The sequence below is a fragment of a genome, unplaced genomic scaffold, assembly GCF_019419815.1.
Source record: "Pyrus x bretschneideri cultivar Hongxiangsu unplaced genomic scaffold, Pyrus_bretschneideri_v1 Contig63, whole genome shotgun sequence".
Lineage (NCBI taxonomy): Eukaryota > Viridiplantae > Streptophyta > Magnoliopsida > Rosales > Rosaceae > Pyrus > Pyrus x bretschneideri.
The window spans coordinates 1,928,035-1,955,725 of NW_025999802.1; the positions used below are offsets into that span (position 1 = coordinate 1,928,035).

The 27,691-nt window shown below is 40.2% G+C and overlaps 2 protein-coding genes and 1 pseudogene across 4 annotated transcripts; 2 read left to right on the forward strand and 1 right to left on the reverse strand.

Annotated features, from left to right (window-relative positions):
- Positions 1–4,808: 4,808 nt before the first annotated feature.
- LOC125471945 lies at positions 4,809–5,762 on the reverse strand (annotated as a pseudogene).
- Positions 5,763–16,827: 11,065 nt separating this feature from the next.
- On the forward strand, positions 16,828–20,826 carry LOC103947065 (protein DETOXIFICATION 12-like). 3 transcript variants are annotated; one of them, XM_048573068.1, is made up of 7 exons: positions 16,828–17,311; positions 18,515–19,059; positions 19,188–19,274; positions 19,364–19,420; positions 19,500–19,591; positions 19,832–20,037; positions 20,364–20,826. In XM_048573068.1, exons 1-7 carry the CDS (start codon positions 17,060–17,062, stop codon positions 20,448–20,450), a joined length of 1,326 nt encoding a protein of 441 aa, XP_048429025.1. In that variant the 5' UTR covers positions 16,828–17,059; the 3' UTR covers positions 20,451–20,826. The 3 variants fall into 3 exon arrangements, with proteins under 3 accessions (XP_048429025.1, XP_048429024.1, XP_048429026.1); XM_048573067.1 differs by having other exon boundaries at positions 16,830–17,311; positions 19,500–19,738; XM_048573069.1 differs by lacking the exon at positions 16,828–17,311 and adding an exon at positions 18,298–18,432 and having other exon boundaries at positions 19,500–19,738.
- Positions 20,827–23,444: 2,618 nt separating this feature from the next.
- Positions 23,445–26,752, forward strand: LOC103947167 (protein DETOXIFICATION 12-like). The gene is made up of 6 exons (XM_048572918.1): positions 23,445–23,760; positions 25,014–25,558; positions 25,670–25,747; positions 25,853–25,945; positions 26,098–26,336; positions 26,440–26,752. The coding sequence occupies exons 1-6, from the start codon at positions 23,488–23,490 to the stop codon at positions 26,730–26,732; spliced, it is 1,521 nt and encodes a 506-aa protein (XP_048428875.1). The 5' UTR covers positions 23,445–23,487; the 3' UTR covers positions 26,733–26,752.
- Positions 26,753–27,691: the final 939 nt, after the last annotated feature.

Here is a 27,691-nt window from a genome sequence, read left to right on the forward strand (position 1 = left end):
TTGGTTTTGCCCAAAGGTTTAAGGTTGTATTTGATGAGGACTTTGGCACACCAATCATGGGGCCGATCGCTGATTATATAAGGTAATGCTAGTTGAGAAATGCTAAGAATTCTTTATGGGTTATCTGTTACCTTTTACAGTTCAATCTCGATTCTCGTATTAATATTATAAAATATTTGTAAACACGAAAAATTCCTGAAACAAGAGACAAGAATACGTGTACAAAATATATTTTGTGTTAATGATTTTGGGGTTACAATCTCTTTGTAATTTGATCCTCTGATTCTATCTTCGTAGGGTGTAGGTTTGTGGATGAGCTGTTGATCCAAAGGGCCGTCGGGGCTTGATTTAGGGATGAACAGTTGATGAACGGATCTTCGAGGGCTTTTGGGCTTGATCTTGAAGATTGGGTGTATGGATTTCTTCAAGGGCTTTTGGGCTTGATCTTGAAGGTTGATGGATGAGCGGATCTTCAAGGGCTTTTGGGCTTGATCTTGAAGGTTGATGGATGAGCGGATCTTCAAGGGCTTTTGGGCTTGATCTTGAAGAAACGATTGGATGCGTGGATTTGTTGAGGTTGTTGATCCAAATGGCCGTTGGGGCTTGATCTTAGGATGAACGGATGATGAACGATGAACACTTTCTTCAAGGGCCGTCGGGGCTTGATCTTGAGTTGGTGGAAGTTCTTCAAGGGCCGTTGGGGCTTGATCTTGAAGGAGGATTTGACGAAGAACGAAGAGTGCTTTCTTGATCCTTCGGGATTTGCTTGAGAGCTTTAGAGTTTCAAGGCTTCAAGGTTTTGGTGTAATGTAAATTTCTCTTCTTTCTTTCTCCCCTTTTTTCCCTTCTTCCTCCCCCAAAATGAATGCCTTGGCCTCCTATTTATAGAATTCCAAAACTTGATTTTTGGATTTAAATAATCAGATGAAATAAATCATTTCTGCCAGGTATTGACACGTGTCCTATTTGATGACTTTTCTAATTTATTTCGATTTTTCGTTGAGTCACACGCTACATGTAAAATTTATGTGACACGTGAGCGTTGAAAGTTTAATTATTGGTCAACATTCATTTCACCGAAATTTCGATGTCTACAAATGCCCCCACTTCAAGGCGTGTCGCGTACACGTGCTTGTCACGTGTATGAGATGCGTTTTGAAGTTCCTTAATGTAGATGTCGATCCAAGGGCCGTCGGGGCTTGATCTTGAATTGGGCTGGAAATTTCTTCAAGGGCCATCGAGGCATGATCTTGAGTTCGACTGGAAGATTTTCTGGTTTCCTCCAATCGTTGATTTTCCACAGGCTTAACCTTGAACTGGGCTGGAGATTTCTTCAAGGGCCATCGAGGCTTGATCTTGAGTTCGACTGGAAGATTTTCTGGTTTCCTCCAATCGTTGATTTTCCTTTGTGCTACTCTTGAACTGGGCAGCAGAATTCTTTTAGTCTCCCCCGAAGGTTTGAACTTACTCCTTTTATCTGGAGTTGAATTTGATTCAAGGGTGGTGAACACTTGATTTTGAATCGGACTTGTGATTTCTTCAAGGGCCATTGAGGCTTGATCTTGAACTGGGCTGGAGGATTCTTCTGGCCACCTCTGCTCGTTGATTTTCCTTTGTGCTACTCTTGAACTGGGCAGCAGGATTCTTTTGGTTTCCCCCCGAAGGTCTACGAGCGGTTTCAGGATATGGCAGGCAAGTACGAGGTGGAGGTGCTGACCTGTTTCTTTGTTCAATCTTTCCAATTCGTATTGAAGAGGGTTGGAAAGATTGAAGTTTCCTTGTCCCTTCTCTGGCAGTGTATCAACCGTTGAAGATGACTACTCGAGAGCAATACTAGGTAAGCAATCAGGAATAGATTCCAGGTAGTCGGTTCCAGATCGGAAGACTGACTCCAAGTGCCGCTGACTGCTCTCTTTCACTTTGCCATGCGAGTAATAACAAAGACAAAGGAAAAGACAGGGAAAAAGCATGATATGAGATACCTTTGCTTTCGAAGAAGCAGCGAATGAATCAGCACATATATTTGTTGTGTTTGTCTCCACATGCTTCGATGTATCATTTTCACTTGCCTTACTTGCTCCATTTGCAGAAGTGGTATTTCCTTATGCAGGTTTAGCATATTCTCTTGTAGTATTTGTCCTCTGATGCAGGAGTTGAATGCAACCTTTGCATTTAAATGGTGCTTCACTTCTTGGTGGCAACTGGTTTGAGTGGAGGTTCCGACATATTGCTTCCTCTGTCTTTGTCTTGGCAGGTGAGAACAAGGGCAAAGGAAAAGATAGGGAAAAAGCATGATATGAGATACCTATGCTTTCGCCCTTGATGATATGAGATACCTTTGCTTTTGAAGAAGCGGTGAATGAATCAGCACATGCTTCAATCTATCGTTTCCTCCTGGGTCATCTGTACTCCAGGCATCTGGTATCTTCAAAGGTTGAATAGGTTTTCTCAAAGGAATAAGAAGAGTTGTGTATTTCGAAAGGCTTTGCTGGGAGTGCGCCCTCAGAGGTGAGGAAGAGTTGGGCATTTTCTTCAGGTCTGCCTTGCCATAAAAGATGAAGGTCGACGTATATAGGGATTTCTTAATAGCAAGTGTTGGTCTTGTTCTTTTACCCTTGTCGATAAACGTCTCTTCGATATCTGAACGACGCCTCTTCGATTTCTGAGCGACGCCTCTTCGATTTCTGAACGAGCGCCACTTTTGACAAAGTTGCACCGGTTTTCTGAAAAGTAGAGAAAGCGTTGCCGAACTTTGCGCTTGTCGGCTAAAGACGTGTAGTCGCGATGATGGCCTCCACGTGTTTTCGACTTTGTCAGATATCTTTTGACAAAGTTGAACGCGTTTTCTGAAAAGCTGCGAACGCGTCGCCGAACTTCACGCAGGAAAATCTGGATTTTTGAATCGGTGGTCGTGTCGCCTTGGCTTTTTATAGCGGTATTGATCACCCCAACATTCACACTCTGAAGATTGCCCATTCTTGAAAAATTGTCTCCGACCCTTTGAAATTTTTTTATCCCTTCTCTTTGAACACCTTTGAAAAATGACTAACTCATCGAACCTTTGCTTAGATTTGAGTCTCAGCAGCGATCCGGTTGTGCCCCGTCAAGGTAATGTATGGCGCCCTTCTTTTTTATCTTCTAACGGTCCTCTTACAGGTGAAGACTCTGTGATGAAGGACGCAACAACAGCTACGATAGTAGCTAGGAACCTCCTCACTCCTGAAGATAGTCGGCTGCTTTCAGGACGGTCCGACGAGTTGGCCGTTCAAGAGTCCCTCGCTCTCAGTGTTCAGTGTGCAGGCTCTGTGTCCAACATGGGCCAACGCCTACTTGCTCGCTCCCGCCAAGTTGAATCCTTGATGGCGGAGGTGGAAAGTCTTAAGGAAGAGATCAAACTGCTTAAGTACGAGAATAGAAGTTTGCATGTGCTTGCAAATAACTATTCGTCGGGTATAAAGAGGAAGCTTGATGAGCTGCAAGAATCCAATGGTCGAATGCAAAGTGACCGTCACAGGCTTGCGACTTTCTTCCAGAGGCACCTTTTTCCTGGGTCATCTAGCGTTCCACCCAGTATTGAGGCCTGGAATGCTCTAGCTTCAATGCCTCCCGCTCCGATGCCTTCTGCTCCGATGCCTTCCGCTTCTAGAGTTTTGCCAAGTAATGGGGCTTCACGTGAACATCCTTTGTGAAAGCTCCATCTTTTTTTTTTTTTTTTTTTTTTTTTTGTACACATTTGTAATTTCTTGGAGATTAATGGACATGCTTTATTTTATTCAGTGTATTGTGCTAAATACAAATAAAACATATATATCACCAAGATGAGTTTTTTTTTTTTTTTTTAACACACTTTTGCAAGTGTTGCCATGCACCACCTTCTCCTTATTTTCTTCTTGACTTGCTAACAGTAGCTTGCCATTCTGAGTGGTTTCAGCTTTTGGCATTGTGAGAGCCGAATGCCCTCCAATCTACTAATTTAAATAGTTGGCATGCCCTCCAATCTGCTATTTTAAACAGTTGGCATTTTACAGTGCTTCCCAACATCATCATTATTTCCCAACATCATCATTACTTCCCAACATCATCATTACTGCCTTTTTTATTTTTTTTATTTTTTTTTATTTTTTTTATTTTCTTTTCTTTACTTTCGGTGGTGCTGAAGCTTATATATATATATATATATATATATATATATATATATATATATATTGGACATTTGCTTTCCCCACGACATCATCATTCCTACCACTTTTCCTTTTTGTTTTGACTTGCTAATAGTAACATGCATCATCTTTTTTATTATTATTATTATTTTTTTATTATTTTTATTATTTTTTTTATTTATATATATGGTGCTCTGCAAGGCTAGGTTTGTGGGTGAAAACCCAGGCCGAGTTCGAGAGAAGACGGAGGAGGAAAGGGTGTTCGTGCTGCTGAAGCTGATCGGTAGAAGGAGAGGGCTCGCAGAGGAGGACGAAGACGGACAGAGAGCTGGAGTCGAGCTTGGAGTAGTAGGAGGTAAGAGACGGAGAAAGTCTTTAGGTGTGAGTTGACAAACTTTGTTTTTGTCAATCACATTCAAAGGCAGCAGCAGAGGCAAGCAGACGGATGAGATCTTTGGGTGTGAGTTGACAAACTTTGTTTTTGTTAATCACATTCACAGGTAGCGACCATGGCGGAAGTGCAGAAGCAGCCAGAGCTTGAAGTAGTGCAAAGCGTCGAGCTTCACGATCGGCTAGTCGTTTGACAGCGGTTACTGAAGTTCTTCGCCGATTTTGACCATGGTGGCCAGAATGAGGAGCTTGAGGTAGTTAGTGGATGCTGTTGCAGCGGCTATGGAGTTTGGAGAGTTTGAAGATGGAGCACAGCCGTGAGGAGGTCGATGATCGAAGATTTTGACAGAGAAGTGAAGAGGCCGCCTCTGGTCCGTTTGCAAGCGAGTGCACAAGAACGTCAATGCTGCCAAAATCATTTTTCACACATTCAGCAGCTTCCTGGACAGTCCAATTACTGGATCCTGCGTAGCGCTTATTTGTTTTGATCTCCTCGGGGACATCCTCAGGGTTGTCAAACACAACATCTAGGGGATATACTTTGGTAATCTCCATCAAAGAACCATCTGGTAATACGCGTGATTCATCAAACTTTCCACGTCGCAGGCTGGACTCAAAAATGTTCAAAGCAGGCACCCATGTTCCCCTAAGAATTTCAGCACCTGCAGCAGCTAGAGATTTTGCGATTGCCTAACCATACTCATTATCATCAGCTACACCAGCAATAAATGCCCTCTTTCCTTTCAAATTGATTGGCAACCCCGAGACAGGTTTGTTGTCACTAACCCCAGCCATTGCCTTTGTAACAAACTTATCCAATTTCATAGATGATGAAGTAAAGCACCTCTGGAAAGATTGTATAGATGATATGTGGCATGCACTCGAGAGTTTAGTCCATGAAGCCACCTTAAAATTGCCATTAAGCATTGCAGTGCTCAACCCGAAAGCTCTATGCAGGGTCTGGCAGTTGCCATTTGCAGGCTGGAAGCAGCAGTTGTTGCCATCTTCGATAAATGCAATCTCACGAAGGAGAACAAAGATCTTTGTGCAATTGGGAGCGCCAATGTGGAGAGCGCAAACAGCAAAAGCTGTGTATTTTTTAATTGGGAAAGAGAAGGGGGAATTGGAATTTGGAAAGATTTGTTCTTATCAGCTTTGCTCGTTAGAGAGAGAGAGAGGCGCTGAAATCTATGCTATGCTTCTCAGTGAGGGTGAGAATAAGCTCTCTTTCTGAATTCTTGAGGCCTTGAGCTGTGGTGCCGGTGAATCCACTTTTGCGGCGGCGATGAAAGAAATGAATCTGAAGCAGCAGCAGCAGCAGAAGAAGAAACAAAAGAGAAATCTAGCACCCCCTTCCCTTGAAACTCCTCAAAGGGTAGGGGCATGGACTTCATCTAACAAAATCAACACTCCTACAAATTTCCTCAAACCAGAAAAACACAAAAAATCTCCAGTTTTTTTCTTCGAAACCAACAAAAACCCACAACCCCAAAAGCACAAATTACAGATAGGTTGAACTCAAATTTACAACCCCAGAGAGCTCAATGCTAAAAACCCCAAAAACAAAAACTCATTTTTTTTTTCTGTTTTTTTTTTAGTCCAGATTCTGGGACTGGACCTACTTCAACTCCAGCTAGTTGCTTTAAAGCACGGCGAGGCAAGATAAGCTCTATCTTATTCTTTGATTTGCAAAGGCCAAGACGGGCCTTTTTCCTTTCATGTTCTATCAGCCCACTTTCCACGCATTGGCTACCTGGCGGGTCTCCACCTTCAGGAGCTGAAATACATTCACTTTTTGTAGAATCACCATCCTGTTCATTTTGCTTTGTTCCTTCAAAGGACAACTGCAGCAGCATGTTCGAGTTCACGCCATGGAAGCAGTGATGGCGTTTTGGGAGCTTGATCAGTCTCTGTAAAGCTTAACAGGTGTATCCACGGGTGAAGGAACGGGTGCTACCATGTCCGATGACGATGACCAGGTAGGTAGCGATATCAACTCCTATGATGGAAGTCTGGACGGATTGCGGCGGCGGAAGGCACAATGGCAAATGGGTTTTGTTCCTCCTGCGATTTGGATTCTGGGTTTTCTGGGATTTGGGAGTTGGTGTGAATTGGTTGGTGCTGCACCAACACTGCTGCCATCGGCTGAGCAGGGAAGAGGGAGATTTCCCAAGCATTCTTTGTGGGTCTGGGTGAATAATCCGGGAGAGAGAGAGAGAGAGAGAGCGGTACACTGCAGTCGGGGGAAAGGATTAGGTGACAAAAGCATGCAAGGAGCAGATGTCGGACTGCAAAGCCAGAGTCACGTGAAAGTAAGTTCCCAAGGCCCATTGAGGGAATCGCATGCGGCTTTGAGAGTGAGTAGGGCCCGGTTCTTTTGGGTATATGGGCCTTCGTCCTCAACACAACAATCCAGCCCACCATTTTGGGCTTGTCGACATTTTGCTTTTTTTTTTTTTTTTTTTTTTTTTTTTTTTTTTTTTGAGTAGAGAATATATTTTTTTTTCTTTCTAATACATAGTAACATATGTATTTTTTTATTTTCTTTTGTAATAAAATTGACTTTCTTTAATGAAACATTTATTTATTTATTTTGATGTGACTGTACTTGAAGCTTTGAAGTTTCAAATTGCCTACGTACTCTTCCAAAGAAGAGATCAAGTTATAACGTAGTTCAAATGAGTGATGGTTTTGATGATGATTTTGCCGTACACAGTTTATGCTCTTGCGGGCCAGGAGCGTTTGGTTATCGCCTTTTAGGCTCGTGCGGACGAGGAGCTTTTGGTGTCGTTTGCAGTTTTAACTCGTGCAGACAAGGAGCTTTTGGTGCCGTTTGCAGTTTCAGCTCGTGCAGACAAGGAGCTTTTGGTTGTCACCTTTTAGGCTCGTGCGAACGAGGAGCGTTTGAATTTGTCAAACGATCCTAGAGAGGCATTCCTTGCAATCTTCATAGCAAGGAGTCTTGACTGAGTGATTGAAGAAGTCTTTGGGGAAGAAATCGCGCATCGTGATGGCAACGGGCGATCTTTGTGTCATAATTTCATCATCCTCAACATTTTCATGTAGCTTTGAAGGTTGACGGTAGCTGCTTTGCCCTCTTTCCGATTGGTGAACTTGTGGAGGAGACCTATGTTTCTTGTGCATTTTCTTTGGAGTGACATAAGTCCATCCTTCAACTTCACTTGACTTGACTGGCATGGTTTTGGAGCATGCCCCCAGCGGTTGAGGTGAAGATTTTGAGTTCAAAGAGCCAGAAGTGGCGGTGATATAGTTTGACTTCACCACATCATTAAGATCTAGCTCGATGATCCCCTTCTGAGCCAACTTCATGATGAGATCTTTTAGCACAAAGCACTTTTTCGTCGGATGACTAATGAAGCGATGAAATTTACAGTACCTTGGATTGTCAGTATGGTTCATATCTTCTGGCCGTTTGCACTCAGGTAGGTCGATCACCTTTTTGTCAAGCAAGTCTTTCAACATGGCAACCACGTCAGAGTCGGGGAATGGATAAGTCTTCTCCTCAAGCTCCTTCAAAGTGCGTCTACGTATCTCTTGATCACGAAAAGCTTCGGTTTGAATCGCCTTGCCTCGTGTATGGATTTTGACTGGAGTTGTGTTGACCGTCATTGCTTCCTTGGTGGGTTTCCACGCAACCTTATCCACCTTTGGCCCCAAAACTTTGTCATTCTTGTAGTCGGCGATTTGTTCTTTCTTCCCATGACGGGTGATGCTTAACTCCATATCATGGGCGCGGGTGGCTAACTCCTCAAATATTCGTGGTTTGATGCCTTGAAGGATGTAGTGTAGTCCCCACTGCATCCCTTGAACGCACATCTCAATGGCGGAGGTTTCAGAAAGTCGATCTTTGCAATCCAGGCTTAATGAACGCCATCTATTTATGTAGTCGACGACAGGTTCATCTCTCCACTGTTTTGTACTGGTCAGCTCTAGCATGCTTACAGTACGACGAGTGCTGTAGAAACGGTTGAGGAATTCCCTTTCTAGCTGGTCCCAACTGTTGATAGACTCAGGTTCGAGGTCAGTGTACCAGTCAAAAGCGTTGCTTTTCAGTGAACGCACGAACTGTTTGACGAGGTAGTCTCCCTCTGTCCCAGCATTGTTGCAAGTTTCAACGAAATGGGCGACATGTTGCTTCGGGTTGCCTTTTCCATCGAACTGCATGAATTTTGGGGGCTGATAACCCCTTGGCATCTTCAAAGCATCAATCTTCTTGGAGTAAGGCTTTGAGTACAGTACGGAGTCATGCGAGCTTCCTTCGTACTGTGTCTTGATAGTGCTTGCGATCATCTCTTGTATCTGCTGGATAGAGAGAGATCTCATGAATGTCGTTGCTTGGTCTAGCTTCGGCTTCTCTTCAACTTTCTCCGCTGGTGGCTCCTCTTCTTCATCGCCTTCTTTCTTTAATAGGCCAATATTTGGGTCGACTTTCACGTCGGGCAACGCATCTAGTTGGTTGACAAGTACGGCAATCTGCAAGTCCTTCTCTTCCACAGTCCGTGTGAGCTTTGCGATTGCTTCATTCATCCGAGCTAGCTGCTCCTCGATTGAAGTTGCTTCAGTGGTCATGACTTGCATGGTTGTACTGCCGCTCGGATCAGCGTCGGAGAGTAGGGACTCTGAGTATTTCCTCGGGCTTTCGTCTTCTTTACCTTCTTGAACCGTGATGTAGAAAACATCTTGGATCTCCTCTTCAGTGCTGTCTTCTCGAGCTTGTCGGCATAAGGATTGTCTGGTGTTCTGGGATAGGCGTTCCTCGCAATCTTCATAGGAAGGAGCCTTGACCGATTAATTGAAGAAGTCTTCTGGGAAGAGATCACACATTGTGATGGGGATGGATGATCTTTGTGTCGAAATTTCATTATCTCCAACACTTTCACAATGTTCTGGAGGTTGGCGAAAGCTGTTTTCCCTCCTTTCTGATTGGTGCACTTGTGGAGAAGACATATGTTTCTCGTGCAGTTTCTTCGGAGTGACCTGAGTCCATCCTTCAATTTCTCCTGACTTGGAGCATGCCCCCAACAGTCGAGGTGAAGACTTTGAGTTGAAAGAGCCAGAAGTGACATCTTTCTTAGGGATTTCATCTTCAGTGCCGTTCTCTTGGGTTTGTTGGCATGAAGATTTGCCAGTGTGGACGATGATGCGCCTCCTTACCTTCAGTGGTCCTTTTGTGTCGACCTCTAGGATTGCTTGGCGCTTCATCCTTGAAGGAATCAAGCTTCGAGCGTCGTCTTTTTCTCCTAACCCATCGAGCTTTTCTTCCTTTGGTGTTATCTTCCTCTTTCCAAAAGGCTTACCATCATCTTCAAATCTTTCTGAAGCTGATCGTCGCAGAGGAGAGATAGCTGTGTTGCTTTGTTTCTTAGGCTTTAACAACCTTTCAAAAACAGAGCTTTGGGATGTCGGCGCGTTAAGCCTCTTGAAGACAGAGGTTCGGTCTTGACCACCAATGCGATTAAGCACTGAAGTTCTGGAGCTTGAATGGCTCATCCTATCGAAGACCGACGTCCGAGGGGAGGGTTTAGGCTCTTCTTGGTCTTGTTCAATGCTCACGCTGATGTGTTGAGCGCTAGCTTTCTTCACTTTGCTTGAAATCTTCACGGGTGCATTTGGTGTGAAGCCAAGTCCAGCCTTGTTGTTGTCAACTCCATAATCATGCTCCTTCAACTTCTTTTGAGTCTCGGTGAGGTCGCGATCTTTGTCGTTGACGGTGTTTGAAACCTTCTTTCCAAGATTTGAAGAGGAAGCAAAGTCATGCCCAGCCTTTGACATGAGTTCGTAGGCATTTGGGTTGAAGCCTTCTTCGGTCCTCTTAGTTGGAAGAAAGCTTGGTTTCACTATGACACCATGTTGCGTCTCCAGACGGTTGATGAGTCCGGCGGTTTGCAAGTTTTTCTCCTCTGCAGTCTTTATCAGCCTTGCAATTGTTTCCTTCATCTGAACCAGCTGTTTTTCAATGGAGGTAGTGCCGATAGTCATGACTTGTTCTTTGTTTGAAGCCATGGACTGTGCTTGAATATCTTGAACGAAGACAGAGATGAGAGGTAGAGATGGTCCCACCGGGCGTGCCAAATTTGTAAACACGAAAAATTCCTGAAACAAGAGACAAGAATACGTGTACAAAATATATTTTGTGTTAATGATTTTGGGGTTACAATCTCTTTGTAATTTGATCCTCTGATTCTATCTTCGTAGGGTGTAGGTTTGTGGATGAGCTGTTGATCCAAAGGGCCGTCGGGGCTTGATTTAGGGATGAACAGTTGATGAACGGATCTTCGAGGGCTTTTGGGCTTGATCTTGAAGATTGGGTGTATGGATTTCTTCAAGGGCTTTTGGGCTTGATCTTGAAGGTTGATGGATGAGCGGATCTTCAAGGGCTTTTGGGCTTGATCTTGAAGGTTGATGGATGAGCGGATCTTCAAGGGCTTTTGGGCTTGATCTTGAAGAAACGATTGGATGCGTGGATTTGTTGAGGTTGTTGATCCAAATGGCCGTTGGGGCTTGATCTTAGGATGAACGGATGATGAACGATGAACACTTTCTTCAAGGGCCGTCGGGGCTTGATCTTGAGTTGGTGGAAGTTCTTCAAGGGCCGTTGGGGCTTGATCTTGAAGGAGGATTTGACGAAGAACGAAGAGTGCTTTCTTGATCGTTCGGGATTTGCTTGAGAGCTTTAGAGTTTCAAGGCTTCAAGGTTTTGGTGTAATGTAAATTTCTCTTCTTTCTTTCTCCCCTTTTTTCCCTTCTTCCTCCCCCAAAATGAATGCCTTGGCCTCCTATTTATAGAATTCCAAAACTTGATTTTTGGATTTAAATAATCAGATGAAATAAATCATTTCTGCCAGGTATTGACACGTGTCCTATTTGATGACTTTTCTAATTTATTTCGATTTTTCGTTGAGTCACACGCTACATGTAAAATTTATGTGACACGTGAGCGTTGAAAGTTTAATTATTGGTCAACATTCATTTCACCGAAATTTCGATGTCTACAATATTATATAAAAAATATGAGGTGGAAGAGTCCATAAAAAAAACCCTACTTTTCAGAGTCGCTTACCATTCTCATGGCGGTTTAATTGGAGTTTGCTGATGATAGTGCATATTTGCCGATTTCATTGTATGACAACAATGTACAAACAGATTTATTTATTTTTCATAATTATTTTAAGCTCGTTTGGAACTAGTTCTATTTTAAAGTGCTTTCAGTAAAGCCAATTATTTAATTTATTTTTAGGCCGCGAAGTCATAATTTCAAGACTGCCAAGGCCAACTGATATCATATAAACCATCCAACATGTATCAAGTTTTTTACTTTCTGTTTCCTGTTTCTGTTATTATTCGGTTGCATTTGACAATTGTAGTGCCTTATTGATAACACAGATGTTTCTGGCTTTGGGTTCGGCAGAAGACGGATAATAGAACAACCATTTCGAAGCACAAATATTCGAAGCTGCAATTCGAAATAAAAAACATGATCCAACAGTTCTGCTGCATATGTATCCTCAAAGAAGAGAACAAGTCACTTGGAGAAGAAGAGGCTGATGGAATGGCAAGTTTGACAGGGGGATGATAACTGCGCGTAACTTGCCAACAACAAGAAATCAACCCAATTCGAAATGCTAATTGCCAACGCCGCACCATTGTTTCCTAGTCCAAATTTAAAACACAGGGTCCAACAAACACTCATGTGAAGAAAATCTGTGACTCCAGAGCTGATCATCATTGGAAACACATTGTTTTGCGTCTGTAAAATATCTGTTGAGGCATTGGAGGAGGCTGAAGGCGAACAGGCTCGGAATTATCCACCGGTTGAAGGTTCCTGCTTCGGCGGATATCTCGTGGTTTTGGCCAGGAGCCATGAGAATGGTGCTTGTGTAAAACCAGATGAGAGCTAAGGGAATGCTTACTGCTAATAATGTTTGCATTGCTCTTTGCATGTGGACTCCAAGCATGTGGTACTGTTTGGCTCCATAGGCTTGCCCAAATAGGGTTTCTTATGCACTTCCAATTCCCAACTGTGAGACATGTGTGATATTTTTTATTGAAATTGAATGAAAATTATCAAATTTTAAAGATGCGAGAAAATTTAATTAGAATAAGAATTACTTCATCAGTTTCATTCCTACCACAACTGATAATGTTAGTGAACAATAATTAGAGTTTGTTTGAAAGTGTTTGGAATAGTTAATGTCGATTTCAGATAATTAAAAAAACTTCTGATCATGTTTGACATAAAAATTTGAAATGCTCGTATGTTTTAAAAGTACCATTAATCACTTAAATTTTCATCAAGTATTTTGTCGTGCTTTCTAAATAAACACTTGAAAATTATCAGCATAAGTGTTTTTCTTTTAGAAATATTTCTAAACGGGCTCTTAAAAATAAAAGCATTGAAAGAAACTTGTTGTGTATTATCATCCAAAACATAATGGCTTACATGAAGACGGTGTAGCAATAAGAGAAAGTTAAAAAAAAAAAAATAGACAATGCATGATAGGTTTGAGACCTGGTCATGATCTAATTAGAGTTTCCTAAGTATCCCACAACCAATTAGGCAAAAAGCAGGACAAAGTATGAACTAGTGGTGTGGAAGAGGGACCCGACTTCTCTGCCCTCCTAGTTCTCATACACTTCCATTCTCTCATATTTTGTACGGTCACGGTTAAGCTTTGTCAACATTTTATATTGATTTTTTTTTATCAAGATAATAAGATAAAAAATAATAATGATATAAAATGTTAACGTAACTTAACCGTGATCGCACAAATAGGAAGAGATGAGAGTGTATGAAAATTGGAATGGCAAAGAAGCCAGATCCGTAGAAGAGAAACCCAACTGACCAAATACTATGAATCCAGTGACATTATCGGAAAATAATTTTAATTGTAATTTCAGATAAGATTTTTAATCGTTCTCATTGCGCCACATGTCATTATCGGAAAAATTATTAAATAATACAAAATAATTTTATTTGTAATTTCGGATAAGATTTTTAATCGTTCTCGTTGCGCCACCTGCATTAGTAGTCATCTTGTTGAAAAAAATTGGATTGAAACTTTGAGAGAAAGATAGGAATGTGATTGAAAGTAGTTGAGAAAATATGAAATTGTGGTATAAGGTAGATGATAATTAGAAGGTTTTATAGAAAAGTAAAAACAATTTTTTTTAAAAAAAAATCAGATTTTTTTTTGGATTTTTTACAATTTTTTTTAAATTTTTATTCAACTAATTAATATCCGCCGTTGGATATAAAAAAATTTGAATTCCAACACTCCAGACTGTGCCACGTGTCACAACGGTAACTTTTCTTAATTTTAAAACTATTTTTTCTTTTATTTATTTATTTATAAAGCATATTAATATCAACCGTTGATCTCATATCGAACGGTTGATATTAAATAAGATTTCATTTTTTTTTTTTTTACCGTTGAGATCAAACGGTTCAAGTTAAAGAGCCGTTGAGATCGAACAGATCGTGGGAAGCCACGTGGCTTCCTAACGGTAACATTTCAATTTGAAAAGTTGGCTGCTTTTTCTGAAATTATGTTGGGCAATGCGCCCCCACGCGTGAGTGGGGTGCCCAGGCCTGACAAAAAAAATAAAAAAAGGGCCTGACGCCGGGTTGACGTTAGCCCTGTCGTCACATCCACTCGAATTCTCGGGCTAACAATTCTTCACAAGTTCGAAACTCGGGCCTCCACCTCCACTTGAGTTCCTTCACGCTAGAGCAAATCCACATGGCCTCGAGCCCTTTTCTCTAGCCTGTCCCCCAAGCAATCCATCACGGTGGAGTTGTTCTTAGCAAAGGAAGTGGCCATGGAAGCATTGGAAAGAGCCAGCTGTCCAAGATATTGGCCGACAAACATGACTGATGTGACTTGTAAGCTGTACTGCAACAAGCTTACTGCAATATTCACAGGCCCTGCCGGCCATGGTTGCAATTTTGCTTCTTCAATAACATCCCCACCTCAAAAATTGTTTGCTGAGATGATATTTGCTTCACCATCAAATTCTTGATGGTTTGGAATTAGAGGAGTTCTTTCACAAAAATTATCAACTTTGCCACTTGAATCCTATTGTATTTGTTTCTTGAGAATCCATCCAGAAATAATAAAAAATAGAGAAAATATCAAACAATACATAAAATATGAGGTATAATACGATAGAACAACTTCCAAAACTTTCATAGTCACTTATTAATTTATCATTCATAATCTGTCATTTTTATTGGTGAATGACGACTCGCCCACAAAAGCAGCATTTTTAAAATTGCTGTTTTTTCAAGTTTGGTAAAAACATGATTAGTAGACATGCCAAACTTAAAAAAGCAAGATGTGTGATACATAAAGAATTTATCGATATTAACTCAATTTGTCGAGATATGTCGAACATGTGTTACATTAAATATATAGTAGGCACAAAAAATATCCGTATTAAACATTCAAATGGTCTTCATAAGACATTTGTATATTTTCCGAACTTAGAGTGGTCGTCGGACCACTTCGTCCCTACTTCCATCGCCCCCCCCCCCCACTACCCCCAACCACCAACCCCCCCGCCCCCACCACTGCAAGTCTGCCATAAACACACCAAACCTAAAAAGCAAGTCAACGTTCATAACATCTCGAGAAAAACAAGAACGGATCCACATAGGGACCTGGGAGGTCCCAAGACCCGTCGACGATCCTAAATCGCTGCTAGAAATTTTCCGGGGACCCTTCATACTCGAGCATGAGGTCTGTGCAGGTTGCAGTGACTGTCTTCTTCTCGGAGAAGATGACCGCGCACGGAGAAGAAAGGAAATAGGGACCCTTCCAGCTTCTCTCATCCTTGCTCTACCATGGTCTCATCCATCGGTGCCACCCACTTCTCCTCCAACCTTTCTCTGTCGTCTGGCGGGGTAGTACATAAGCCTAAATTTTTCCAAATTATTTCAACCACCTTGGTAATTTTTCTTATGGGCGAAATTTCCTACATAAGGTTAGTAAGATGGATATGATCTGTCATGGGTTGGTGAAATTTGGGGATGGAGCTGCCATGGCTTCGGGAGAATGGGGAGGGAGGCGGTTGGTGGAGGTGTGGCAGCTATGTTCTTAGTGAGAGAGAAGGTGGATGTTTGGAAACTAGTAAAAGAGAAAAATGGTGTGTTTTGTTAGAAAGATAATGGGAGTTTGGGAAGAGTTTTATTTGACCGGTGTTTTATAGTTAGTGGTCCATATAGATAATCAATAACTTAGGTACTCCCTAGTAACTTATGAAACCTCGTAATGGACACTTGAATTATGATTTTATAATTTGTAATATTGTTTTGCATATGATTTTTGACCTTTATTATTGGGACCCCCGAGTTTAAAATCCTGAATTCGCCACTAGAGAAAAATGAACCAATCCGACGTTATCAGTCTTTTATTAGAACAAAAGTTAACATTTTCTCCACTTTTATTTCTTTTATGCTCATTTCATATCTTTTTTTTAAATATTAGAGATAAATTAAAATTTTCTAACTTCATGCATCTTCTAATTTCAAAAAATTAGCTTAATATCTTCTAATAAAAAACTAATATTCTAACATAAATTCATTTGCAAAACATACGACGTAACTTAAGTAACAGATATTTGAATCTATATTATATTTGTAAGCAAGATATGAATGGGGTTTAGAGCAAGAAATAACAAAAAGAAAAATAAATAAGAAATAATAATTAAAGGGATAATTAGAAAGAAATTTAATTTTTAATGTGCTTCTTAAAAAAAAAATTACTTATGCTGTGAGAATGAACTCCTATAAAATAAAGCCGCACTTAGTAAACTTTTTTACCTAAAAGTGTTTTTACCAAAAAAATTGTGTTTGAGCGTTTGGGGGTATACTTGTCATTTCAAAATTTCATTAAATGGGCACCAATTGCTTTGAATTTTTTATTTTTTTTTTAAAGCATGGTAAACCATGTTTCTGTTTTTTTTTTTATGTTTTTCTAGTGTTACTGACAACAGTTATTAAAAACCACAATTTTTTTTTTGTTTTATCAAACACATTTGATGTTCTAGATTTTTAATAAACTGTTTTTTTTAAAGCACCATAATCTCAAACCAACCCTAAAACTTATCACTATAGAGATAATTATTAATAATAAAGTGATCCTAAATTTAAAAGATAGACTAAATTTAATAAACTGGACTATTTATAATATATTACGTAAGAAAAAGACTTAAATCAAGTTTGTTTTTGTGTGTAATATCTTCTTCTATTTTTTTTGTGGTATCTAAGCCCTAATCTTTGCCTCCTTTGTGGCCTAGCAAATAAATTAAGGATTCACAAAACCGCTCTGTTTTTTCCTGCTGTCATATTGGCTGTATATACGCAGAGTCGTATAAAAATGTGAACTTTTGGTCAATTTCCGTGAAATCTCATAACTTTCTCCCTCATCGGCTAGTGAGGCACGCGGCCCCCGACGATCCAGCTCCACGCTTCCGCTGCAGACTCCGCCATGGAAGAGAGCTTGCTGTTACCGAAATACGGAGAAGAAAGAAGAAGTAACACTAGTATTCTGACGTGGAGTTCTTTCTTCGAAGAAGTGAAAACGTTGGGATGCATAGCGGGTCCCATGGTTGCCGTGGTTTTATCTCAGTACCTGTTGCAGGTCATTTCGATGATGATGGTCGGCCACCTGGGCGAGCTCGCTCTCTCCAGCACCGCTATCGCCATCTCCCTCTCCGGCGTCACCGGCTTCAGTCTTTTCGTAAGTCTCTGGGCTAATTTGGTATTGATGTGCTTGGAAAAAAAATTATTTGCTGAGCAGAAATAAAGCAGTTTTTTTGTTAAAGTACTTTTGATTTATAGTCATTTTTTTCAGAACCAGTACCAAACTAGGCCTTTCCTTCCTCCTTTGTATCTTTTGGAATTAACGTCCAACTGTTTTTGTTGCTTATGAATCAAGATTGCATTGTTTTGCAAACTGCGTTATTCTAAACTACTATAATTTGTCGGGTGAGAGACTCGAACTCGGGTGCAGAAAGACCATAATGAACTGGCCTAACAGACGTCTGCCATATTCTACACCACCATTGTAGATTATACTTCTTATTGCAGATTGTCCTTGAATTTTTGCTCTAATCTTTACCCAGTAGCATTTGCATCTGGCTAGTTTGTATCACTTGCTCTGATATTATCTGATGAATACGAATACGAATACGACACGGATTCTAAAACTATATTACCAAAGACGTGTTGAAATGAATGACTCAATACATACACTGCACTGGGTCAAAGAGACGAGACAGAGTTACACAGCACAAAGAGATTGACCTGTTGACGTCTATTTCGTTTTTGGCTGTAATATATTTGGTTTCTTTTGCTTTGGCCAAAGGTTTCAGGTTTTATTGATTAATTAATCACTAGCACTTTGCCATCAATCATGAGGCCGGCTAATCACGGATTATATAAATTAACGCGAGTGTTGCTGGGGCATCTTTTGTTAATTTTCACTGGCACTGCATGACAACAGTTGCACATTCAGATTAATTTGTCTTCTCATAACTACTTTGTCCACTAAAGCGTTTCCTGTCTACTTTGCTTGGACACGACGGCATACCCTTGTATTTCCGTGGCGTGTTGTATCCCGTAACTGTGTCCATGTCCATGCATCGTAGTTTCTTGTATAAACATTGTCCACAAGTTAAATCTGTGTGCACCGTTGGTTTGTAAAAATACCAAAGATGTGAGGATGCTATGGTGTATATCTTGAAACTACTTAATGATAATCTTATAAGCACCAAATTGATGATGATTAAGTACGAATTTCGGCGTAGATGGCAAGTTTCAGTGTATTAATGCAATATTGAAACCATTAGCCGTGCATTGGTAAAGGGTTGATCATGTACTGGTTTTTATATAGATTTGTGTCTAATAACTAAGTGGATTTTGTAACTTGCTGTTTGAACAGTTGGGAATGGCTAGTGCGTTGGAGACGCTGTGTGGTCAAGCGTATGGAGCAGAACAATATCAGAAACTTGGACTCCAGACTTACACTGCTATATTTTCTCTCAACTTGGTCTGCCTTCCTTTATCTTTGATATGGATTTATATGGAGAAGTTACTGATTTTCATGGGTCAAGACCCAGTAATTTCTCGCGAAGCCGGCAAGTTCACAATCTGGCTTCTTCCCGCACTTTTCGCTTATGCCACTCTTCAGCCACTCATTAGATACTTTCAGACGCAAAGTTTAGTAATTCCTATGCTCATAAGTTCATGTGCGACCCTTCTGTTCCATATTCCTCTGTGTTGGCTTCTAGTATTCAAGTCTGGACTGAACAACCTTGGAGGAGCATTAGCAATCAGTATTTCGTATTGGGTGAATGTGATTCTACTTGCATTGTACATGAAGTTTTCTGATGCTTGTTCCAAAACCCGAGTTCCAATTTCTGTGGAGATCTTCCATGGAATCGGAGAGTTCTTCCGCTTTGCCATCCCTTCTGCAATAATGATATGGTAGTCAACTTCTTCCTTGCATTCTAGTCTCAAGAAGACGTTTACTATGCTTGATTCTTACAATATGTTCTGTCCAACGTCAATTCTTTTTTTTTTTTTTCTCCATTGATTTTCGTTGATGGTTGCAGCCTTGAATGGTGGTCATTTGAGCTGCTTATTTTGCTGTCTGGACTTTTACCAAATCCGGCTCTTGAAACTTCAGTTCTGTCTGTATGGTATATATTCTGTACAATAAAAATCAGTTTGTCAATTTGATCACCATGTAGAAAATATGTGATTATTCTCAACTGATTGTTCTGGACAGTCTGCAGACGATTTCGACACTCTATGCAATACCATATGGGTTTGGTGCTGCAGCAAGGTATGTTCATGCACATTTTTACCGTCAGATTACATTTATACCATCAGCTTATCTTTTTCTTTCTTTGCTTATTGTGCAGTACTAGAGTTTCAAATGAACTAGGAGCTGGTAACCCACAAGGTGCTCGAATAGCTACTTTTGCTGCAATGTTTCTTGCAGTCGCAGAGACAAGTATAATAACCACGACCCTCTTTGCCTGCCGCAATGTATTTGGTTACACTTTTAGTAATGAGAAAGAAGTTATCGATTACGTCACAACCATGGCTCCTCTAGTTTGCCTGTCTGTTACCCTTGACAGTTTTCAAGGGGTCCTTTCGGGTTTATTTCTTTATCTTCTCCTGTTAGCAGTAAATAATTGAGTTCTTTCATGTTTCAGTCTAATGTTATGTGTTTTGTGAATGGTTAAATCAGGTATTGCTAGAGGAACTGGGTGGCAGCATATAGGGGCTTACATAAACCTCGGAGCGTTTTATCTTTGCGGGATTCCAGTTGCAGCCACATTGGCTTTCTGGGTACAGCTGAGAGGAAGGGGCCTTTGGATTGGAATACAAGTCGGTGCTTTTGTGCAAACCATGATGCTCTCTTTAGTAACAAGTTGTACAAATTGGGAAAAGCAGGTCTGTTTCTCAACCCTAACTCTCTTCATAAAGTTAATCTTCTCCAGTTGCTTCGATTATTCCACTGTTTTCTGTTTGGTTGCCAAGAATCTGGGAGGGAAGACGAAGAACATTTTGTATCTTATGACTTCCATTCTCTTAAACTGTATCAATATGTGTTCTTTTTCTTCAAACTCCCCACTGCTTCGGTATTTCCTTGTTTCTTCTTGGCACTTAAACAGAGCACCTATCCAAAACTAATGGGAGTTGCCAGCCTTCCGCAGACACAACGTTTGATTAAACATGGCCTCCGAGAGGATTTTGATGTTGGTCTTTTGATGTTTCAGGCAAGTAAGGCAAGGGAGAGGATATTTGAGGGAAGGCCCCAACAAGCCAATGGCTTGTGTGACAAGGCAGAGAGTAATGAGTTTTGACGAGCACAATTCTCTCTGTAGCAGGATTAAGGAATAAAGTATTAGCTTGATCCATATTTCTGGCACCAAAATTTTTTGTAATAACGCATTCGAATATGGTTGATACATATAGGCTTGTGGCATTCGGTCTTGACTACGATCATGTGAAATAGACGTTTTGAAATGTAACATGGTGTCCTGCTCAAAATCTGTATCAGAATGTACGCGGCAGGTCCACTGCAATATCTGGCAAGAAAGAGCAACTGAGTTCTGATGAATCAGCAATTTTATAAAATGTGTGAAGTTGACAAAAACTCCGTTGAGTTAGTTTTGTTCTGCAATTTATCCACAATAAACGATTAAAATCACATACTTAATAGAAACATCACTTCTACTATATCAACCCATATTTTGAAAATTAACGTGTAGATTGAAAGATCATGACCCATATTTCAAAAATTAACGTGTAGATTGAAAGGTCATGGATTTGAATTGTAGAAATTGCTTTTTTGCAAAACAAGAATAAAATTACGTATGATAAACGTTCACCTACTTGCAAAATGGAGAATTTTGTTGACTCGGGTTGCCTTTTTTGACATGACAGCTTTATTTTACTGTAAATCAGCCCTGTAACACTTACTCTGTTCTTCTTTATGTCACATTGGCTCTGCTTTTGTAGCCTAACAAATAAAGATTTTCCATAATCCCTCTGTTTTTATGCATTCAATGCCTTTCTTATCTCACCAAAAAGGTAAACTTGCCATGTGAATGGTACGAGGGACCCGTTGTCATGGGAAGGGTGGGGGCTCAGAGGGGATGAAGGTAGAGATTGGAAAGGGAAGGTATTTTCAGTAAATTTAACGTTGGTTGACAAATAATTTTTTTAGTTTCCAAATCATACAGTCTATAACCCTTTTGACCAGTGGGGTATCCAACAAAGGTACAACGATTAGCACGAGGGTCGAATTTATGAGTAGGGTGAACAACAATAACAAAACACAAGCAACCAAAAACTTTCAAGTGGTCAAAAGATGATGGATGTTTATATAATAACTCAAAAGGGAATTTGTTTGATAACAAGGAAGATGGTAATCGGTTAATGAGATAGACAACGGTGGATACACACTCACCCCAAAATAAAGGGGGTACATGAGATTAGAAGCGTAGCTACATGCAACGGTGAGAATGTGATGATGCTTACGTTCGACAACGCCATTTTGTTGTGGAGTGTAAACACATGTGCGTTAATATTCAATGCCATTGGTTTGAAAAAAATCTTTCATGGACAAGAATTCATACCCATTGTCAACCCTTACTGCTTTTATATTTGCACGAAATTGTGTGTAAGCAATAGTAACAAAAGATTTTAAAAGGTGTTGAGTTTCAAATTTATGTTTCATAAAAAAAAACCCATGTGCACCTAGTAAAATCATCGACAATGGTAAGAAAGAATCGAGCTCCCAGATGTGTGGGAACTTTATGAGGACCCCATATATCACAATGTAACAAATCAAAGAGAGCATGAGTTGTTATAGAACTTAAAGGGAATGGAAGTTTGGTTTGTTTAGCAGTACAATTATTATTGAAAGAAAAATTGTTTGAGGACAAAGAAAAAATTACTAATTTAAGACGAGTAGGTGAAGGATGTCCAAGTCGCATATGCCACAAAAGGAAGGAATAGGAAACTTGACAGGAGAGAGGCGTTTGCTGCAACATGGACATTTAATAAATAAAGACCATCACGTTGCTTACCTGATCCAATCATCTTCCCCGTAGCCAAGTCTTGCAAGACACAGAAAGTGGGAAACAAAACGACACAACAGTTTAGATAATCAGTGACTTGACTGGCAGACATGAATTTAAGTGAAAAGAAGTAACACATAAAACATTGTTTAAGGTAATATTTGAATTGAATGGTATGGTTCCTGTAGAAGTGATTTTGGCTGAAGAGCTGATGGTAATTTAACAGTGGTTATTGATGAAGATGCGCTTTTGGGAAAAAAAAATGAAGAATCTGAAATGATACGATTGGTAGCTCCGCTATCTAAAATTCAAGGTTTAGGCCATCTCCAACCGAGGGCTGGCCAGATGGCTCGTTTTAGCCCTCTGACCCTCCAAGAAATTAATATTTTAATGAACAGTACATAATCATATTTGCTTCTATCTTCAACGAGGACCAAAGGGTTATAGAGCTTGTTTTAGCCATGTCACAAAAAACTGTCTCCAACCGAGGGCCAAAGGGCTATAAGACCAAACATAATTTATTATTTAAATTTAATGTTGTTTCATGTTACTTAATTTAATTTAATGTTGTATAATGGTTTAGGAAGTTATAGGAAACAAATAGATTTAAAAAATAAAAAAAACAATTTAAAAAAAATTCGTAAAAAAAAAAAATTTCAAAAATAACGGCTAGCTGATGTCAGCTAGCTGTTATATTTAAAATTTTCCATATTTGTGGCGGTTATAACCGCCACTACTTCTGTCAGATAGACGTTTATTTCAAAATTTTCCGGCTATTTGTACCATTTTCCTTTTTTCTATCGGTTATAACTGACAGCAAAATCGACACTACTTCAAAAATTTCCAGCCAGCCTGGGGCTGGCTGCATGTGGCCAGCCCTTTGGCCCTTTCAGATTTCATGAGGCCCACGAGCCCTCAGGCCTAGCTCTCAATTGGAGATGATTTTAGGGCTATTTTCGACCCTCTAACACTCTGAACCTTTCAGTTGGAGATGACCTTAGTATATGCAGAATTAATGGATGCAACAGTAGTTCAGCAGAAAGACCTTGCAACGGGTTCGGTGAAGCATGGGCAGCACGTGGGATGCTGCTGCCTTGGAGATGCTGCTGTGCTTTGTGACTTCCTCCATTCGTGCCATTTTTAAATCGATATTTGTCTTTAGTGTGCCCTCTTTTTATCACAGAACTTGCAATGATATTTTCGAGTCTGTGCATATACAATGTATAGGTCAAAACTTCTAAATTTCCAGCGTCCAAGGCTATTAGGCTTGGTTGATCATCCGCTCCTGAGGCAGCCGTGGAGACTGAGTTCCGCCATGGAAGAGAGCTTGCTATTGCCAAAATACAGAGAAGAGCAACAACGAAGCAGTAGAAATTCAAGCAGTAGTAGTAGTTGTCTAACATGGGTTTCTTTTTTTGAAGAAGTAAAGCGGTTGGGATGCATAGCAGGACCAATGGTTGCTGTGGTTCTATCCCAGTACATGCTGCGGTTTATTTCAATGATGATGGTTGGTCACCTGGGTGAACTTGCTCTCTCCAGCTCCTCCATAGCCATCTCCCTCGCCGGCGCCACCGGCTTCAGTCTTTTCGTAAGTCTATCTTCCATCTTCTTCTTGTTTTAATATCCATTGCTCTTTTTGATGTTTGGTTTCTGTTTGTGGAAATGCCAATTAACCTCACCATACATAGAATGCACAAAACTTCCTTTCTTTTGGCAATGCGATATTCTAAGCTGCTCTTGCCTATTTCTTATGCAAGACTTTACCTTTGAAGCTCCCACCCACCATTGTAAATTATGGGCTTTGCCATCATAATTAACGCCTAATCACGAATTATATGAAATAATGTGTGTTTAATTGGACTCTACTGCAGATTAATTTGTCTTTCCATAACTCCTTTGTCCACTGAAATGTTTCATGTACAGAAAATTGTTCCCAAACCATGCTGGGATCAATGCTGTGAGTGTTATATGTATATCATGGAACTTCTTAATGAGAATCTTAGAAACTACGATGCATGGAAGCGGACATGGACACGGGGATACAATCGACAGGGTCATATTAACACGGAGAATTGTTGTATGACCACGAAGGAATACGACATGAGGATACGAGGGAATACCATTGTGTCCATGCATCTATCTTACAACACAACTTACTGATAATATAGTATGAATTTTAGCATAGATGTAGTACTAATTGTTGGAATATTAATACTATTATATTAAATTTCTTAATTGAATGGAAATTATAAGTGATGCCTTTTGGTGAAAATATATGTCTATCCTAACGAAGAGTTGCAACTTTTGATTCTTCATGAATAGTCACATGCTTTCCAAAGAGATATCTCAAATTCTATAATTAGGGAAGCCTTCCACAGTCACTTAACAACTTTTACACTCACATATTCAAAGCACGATTGTTAAAGGGTTGTGTAATGTCCTATTGAGTTCATATGAGAGAGTTTTCAACATAATCGTGGTTCCTTGGAGCCTTGCGAGTGGAGTGCTACTATTACAAGGACGTGGTCGTTGTATCCTGGGAGACAAGCGCCGATCAACCATAAGCACCGTCTTGGGGCATAAACTTGTCTTAAGAACAGAGTGTACAAAATGTGCCTTGACCGTTTTTTCAAGCTTTTCTAATCCATTATGTCATGTTCATTTAACATTAGTTACGTACTCATGTGCATGCATTACTTTGATATATAATTGCATGAATTATTTCTTGATTTTCCATGTGATAGCAATTGGTCCATAATTTTTCCAACACTAATATCGAAATAATGACGATTTTCGTAGCGTAGATGTTTATAATCTGTGTCTAATAATCTATATGAACAGTTGGGAATGGCAAGTGCACTGGAAACTTTATGTGGGCAAGCATATGGAGCAGAGCAATATCAGAAACTTGGACTTCTAACGTACACTGCTATATTTTCTCTCAACATGGTTTGTCTTCCTTTATCTTTGGTATGGATTTATATGGAGGAGATACTGATTTTCACCGGTCAAGACCCTGCGATTTCTCGCGAAGCCGGAAAATACATAATCTGGCTTATTCCTGGTCTATTTGCTTATGCAACTCTTCAACCGCTGATTCGATACTTTCAAACACAGAGTTTAGTAATGCCTCTGCTCGTAACCTCTTTCGCCACCTTTTTATTTCATATTCCTCTCTGCTGGATTCTAATATTCAAGTCTGGATTAGAACACCTTGGAGGAGCATTAGCAATCGGCATTTCCTATTGGTTGAATGTGATTTTTCTTTGGTTATACATGAAGTTTTCCCCTGCCTGTTCAAAAACTCGTGCTCCAATTTCGAAGGATATATTCCATGGAATTGGAGAATTCTTTCGCTTTGCCCTCCCTTCTGCAGTAATGCAATGGTAGCCAGTTTCTCCCTGTATTTTAGTTTCAAGAAAAGATTTCGATATGCTTAATTTCTTAGTCTTACAATTTTCTCTGTCCTTTGTCTTGGTTCTTGTTGATGGTTGTAGCCTTGAGGGGTGGTCATTCGAGCTGCTTATATTGCTGTCTGGACTTTTACCAAATCCGGCTCTTGAAACCTCAGTTCTGTCTGCATGGTAAGTTTTCTGTTTTTGTTGCATTTTAGATGCCAATCAGATATTCTAAGGACGATGCAGGAAAAAAATTATAATTTCAGTTTGATCTCCATTTAGAAAGCTCGTGGTTATTCTAATTGATTGGTTGGACAGTCTTCTGGCGATTTCAACGGTCTATGCAATACCATATGGGTTTGGTGCTGCAGTAAGGTATGCTCAAACATTGAGCACTTAAGTCTCAACTCTGAAGTTCCATCAAACCGTACATATTTGCGTGCTAAATCGCAATGCAGCTAAATTTGCATAAAAATATCTCTAATAAGCAATAACTTGTCTTTTTCTTTCCTTTGGGTGTTCCACAGTACTAGAGTTTCAAATGAACTGGGAGCTGGTAATCCACAACATGCTCGTATAGCTACTTTTGCTGCGATGTTTCTTGCAGTTGCAGAGACAAGTATAACAACCACGACCCTCTATGCCTGCCGGAAAGTATTTGGTTACACTTTTAGCAACGAGAAAGAAGTCATCGATTACGTCACAGTCATGGTCCCTCTAGTTTGCCTGTCTGTCATACTAGACAGTATGCACGGGGTCCTTTCAGGTCAGTTGCCTTATCTTCTGCCAGTATTACTACACAATTAAGCATTGTTATAAGGAATAGTGTTTGGATCTAATGTGATATGTTTCTTGAACTGCTAAATCAGGTGTTGCTAGAGGAACTGGGTGGCAGCACATAGGGGCTTACATCAACCTTGGAGCATTTTATCTTTGTGGAATCCCCGTTGCTATCGTGTTGGCTTTCTGGACACAGCTAAGAGGAAGGGGCCTTTGGATTGGTATACAAGTTGGTGCTTTTGTGCAAGTTAGTCTGCTCGCTTTAGTAACAAGTTGTACAAATTGGGAAAAGCAGGTTAAATCCTCGACCCTAACTCGATCTTCTCCACATTCATTTCCAAAATTCTCTGTTTGGTTGCCAAGAAGTCGGGAGGAAAGATGAAGAACATTTTCTCTTACGAGTACAACGATATGTTCTTTTTGTTCAAACTCCCTACTTGAAAGCCAACCACAGACACAACATTTCATTAAGCACGACCTCCTTTTATGTGGTTTCGAGGATATTAAGGTTGGTCTTTTTAAGTTTCAGGCATGTAAGGCAAGGGAGAGGATATTTGACAGGAGCCCCCCTGGAAGTTAATGCCTTGTGTGACAAGGCAGAGAGTAATAACACATTCTCATATCATCGATACATATAGGCTTGTGGCATCCGGTCTTGACTACGATCAAGTGTGACGTTTTGAAATGCAACATGGTGTCCCGAGTCTCCTGATAGCGTTGCATTTGCTGCTCAAAATGACAATGAACGCGGGCAACAAAGAGCAGCTTAGTTCTTATGACCCATTGTTTGTACCCAATTTTAATCTATCTGCCCGTCCGTGCAATCGAGACCGTTGAGTGAGACCCTCTGATAGCTTCGAGAGTAAATAAATGTTTTTGATAACTTCTTTAAGATTTTATCATTCGTTTTTATCATGATAATCATCTTGGAGTTTTTATTTAAAATGTTTTGACAGCAACAAAGTAAAGATGATAGAGTCATTCTCCCACGCAATCACGGTTTCGATTTTTGCTTTCCAATTCCACAAATTCAAAAGAGATGAAGGATTGTTAAGGTGGAGAAATTTTTCATTGTAACAGGAACACAGGTGGTACATCACTTATTTTTATGTAAATGGTGAGAAATATTATTTTTTAAGTTATTAATTTTTTAACACATAAATCTCATCATTTATATAATGACATGTGGTGTACCATCTCGTGTGCCGATCACACTGAAAAATCTCTCGTTAAAGTGGGCACGTGTTTGGGATTTATGACTGTGCATGGCAGCATGGGGATTAGCTACCCTCCATGCAAATTATGCATGCACGGGGTGGTTGGTCAAAGCCTAAGGTGCCA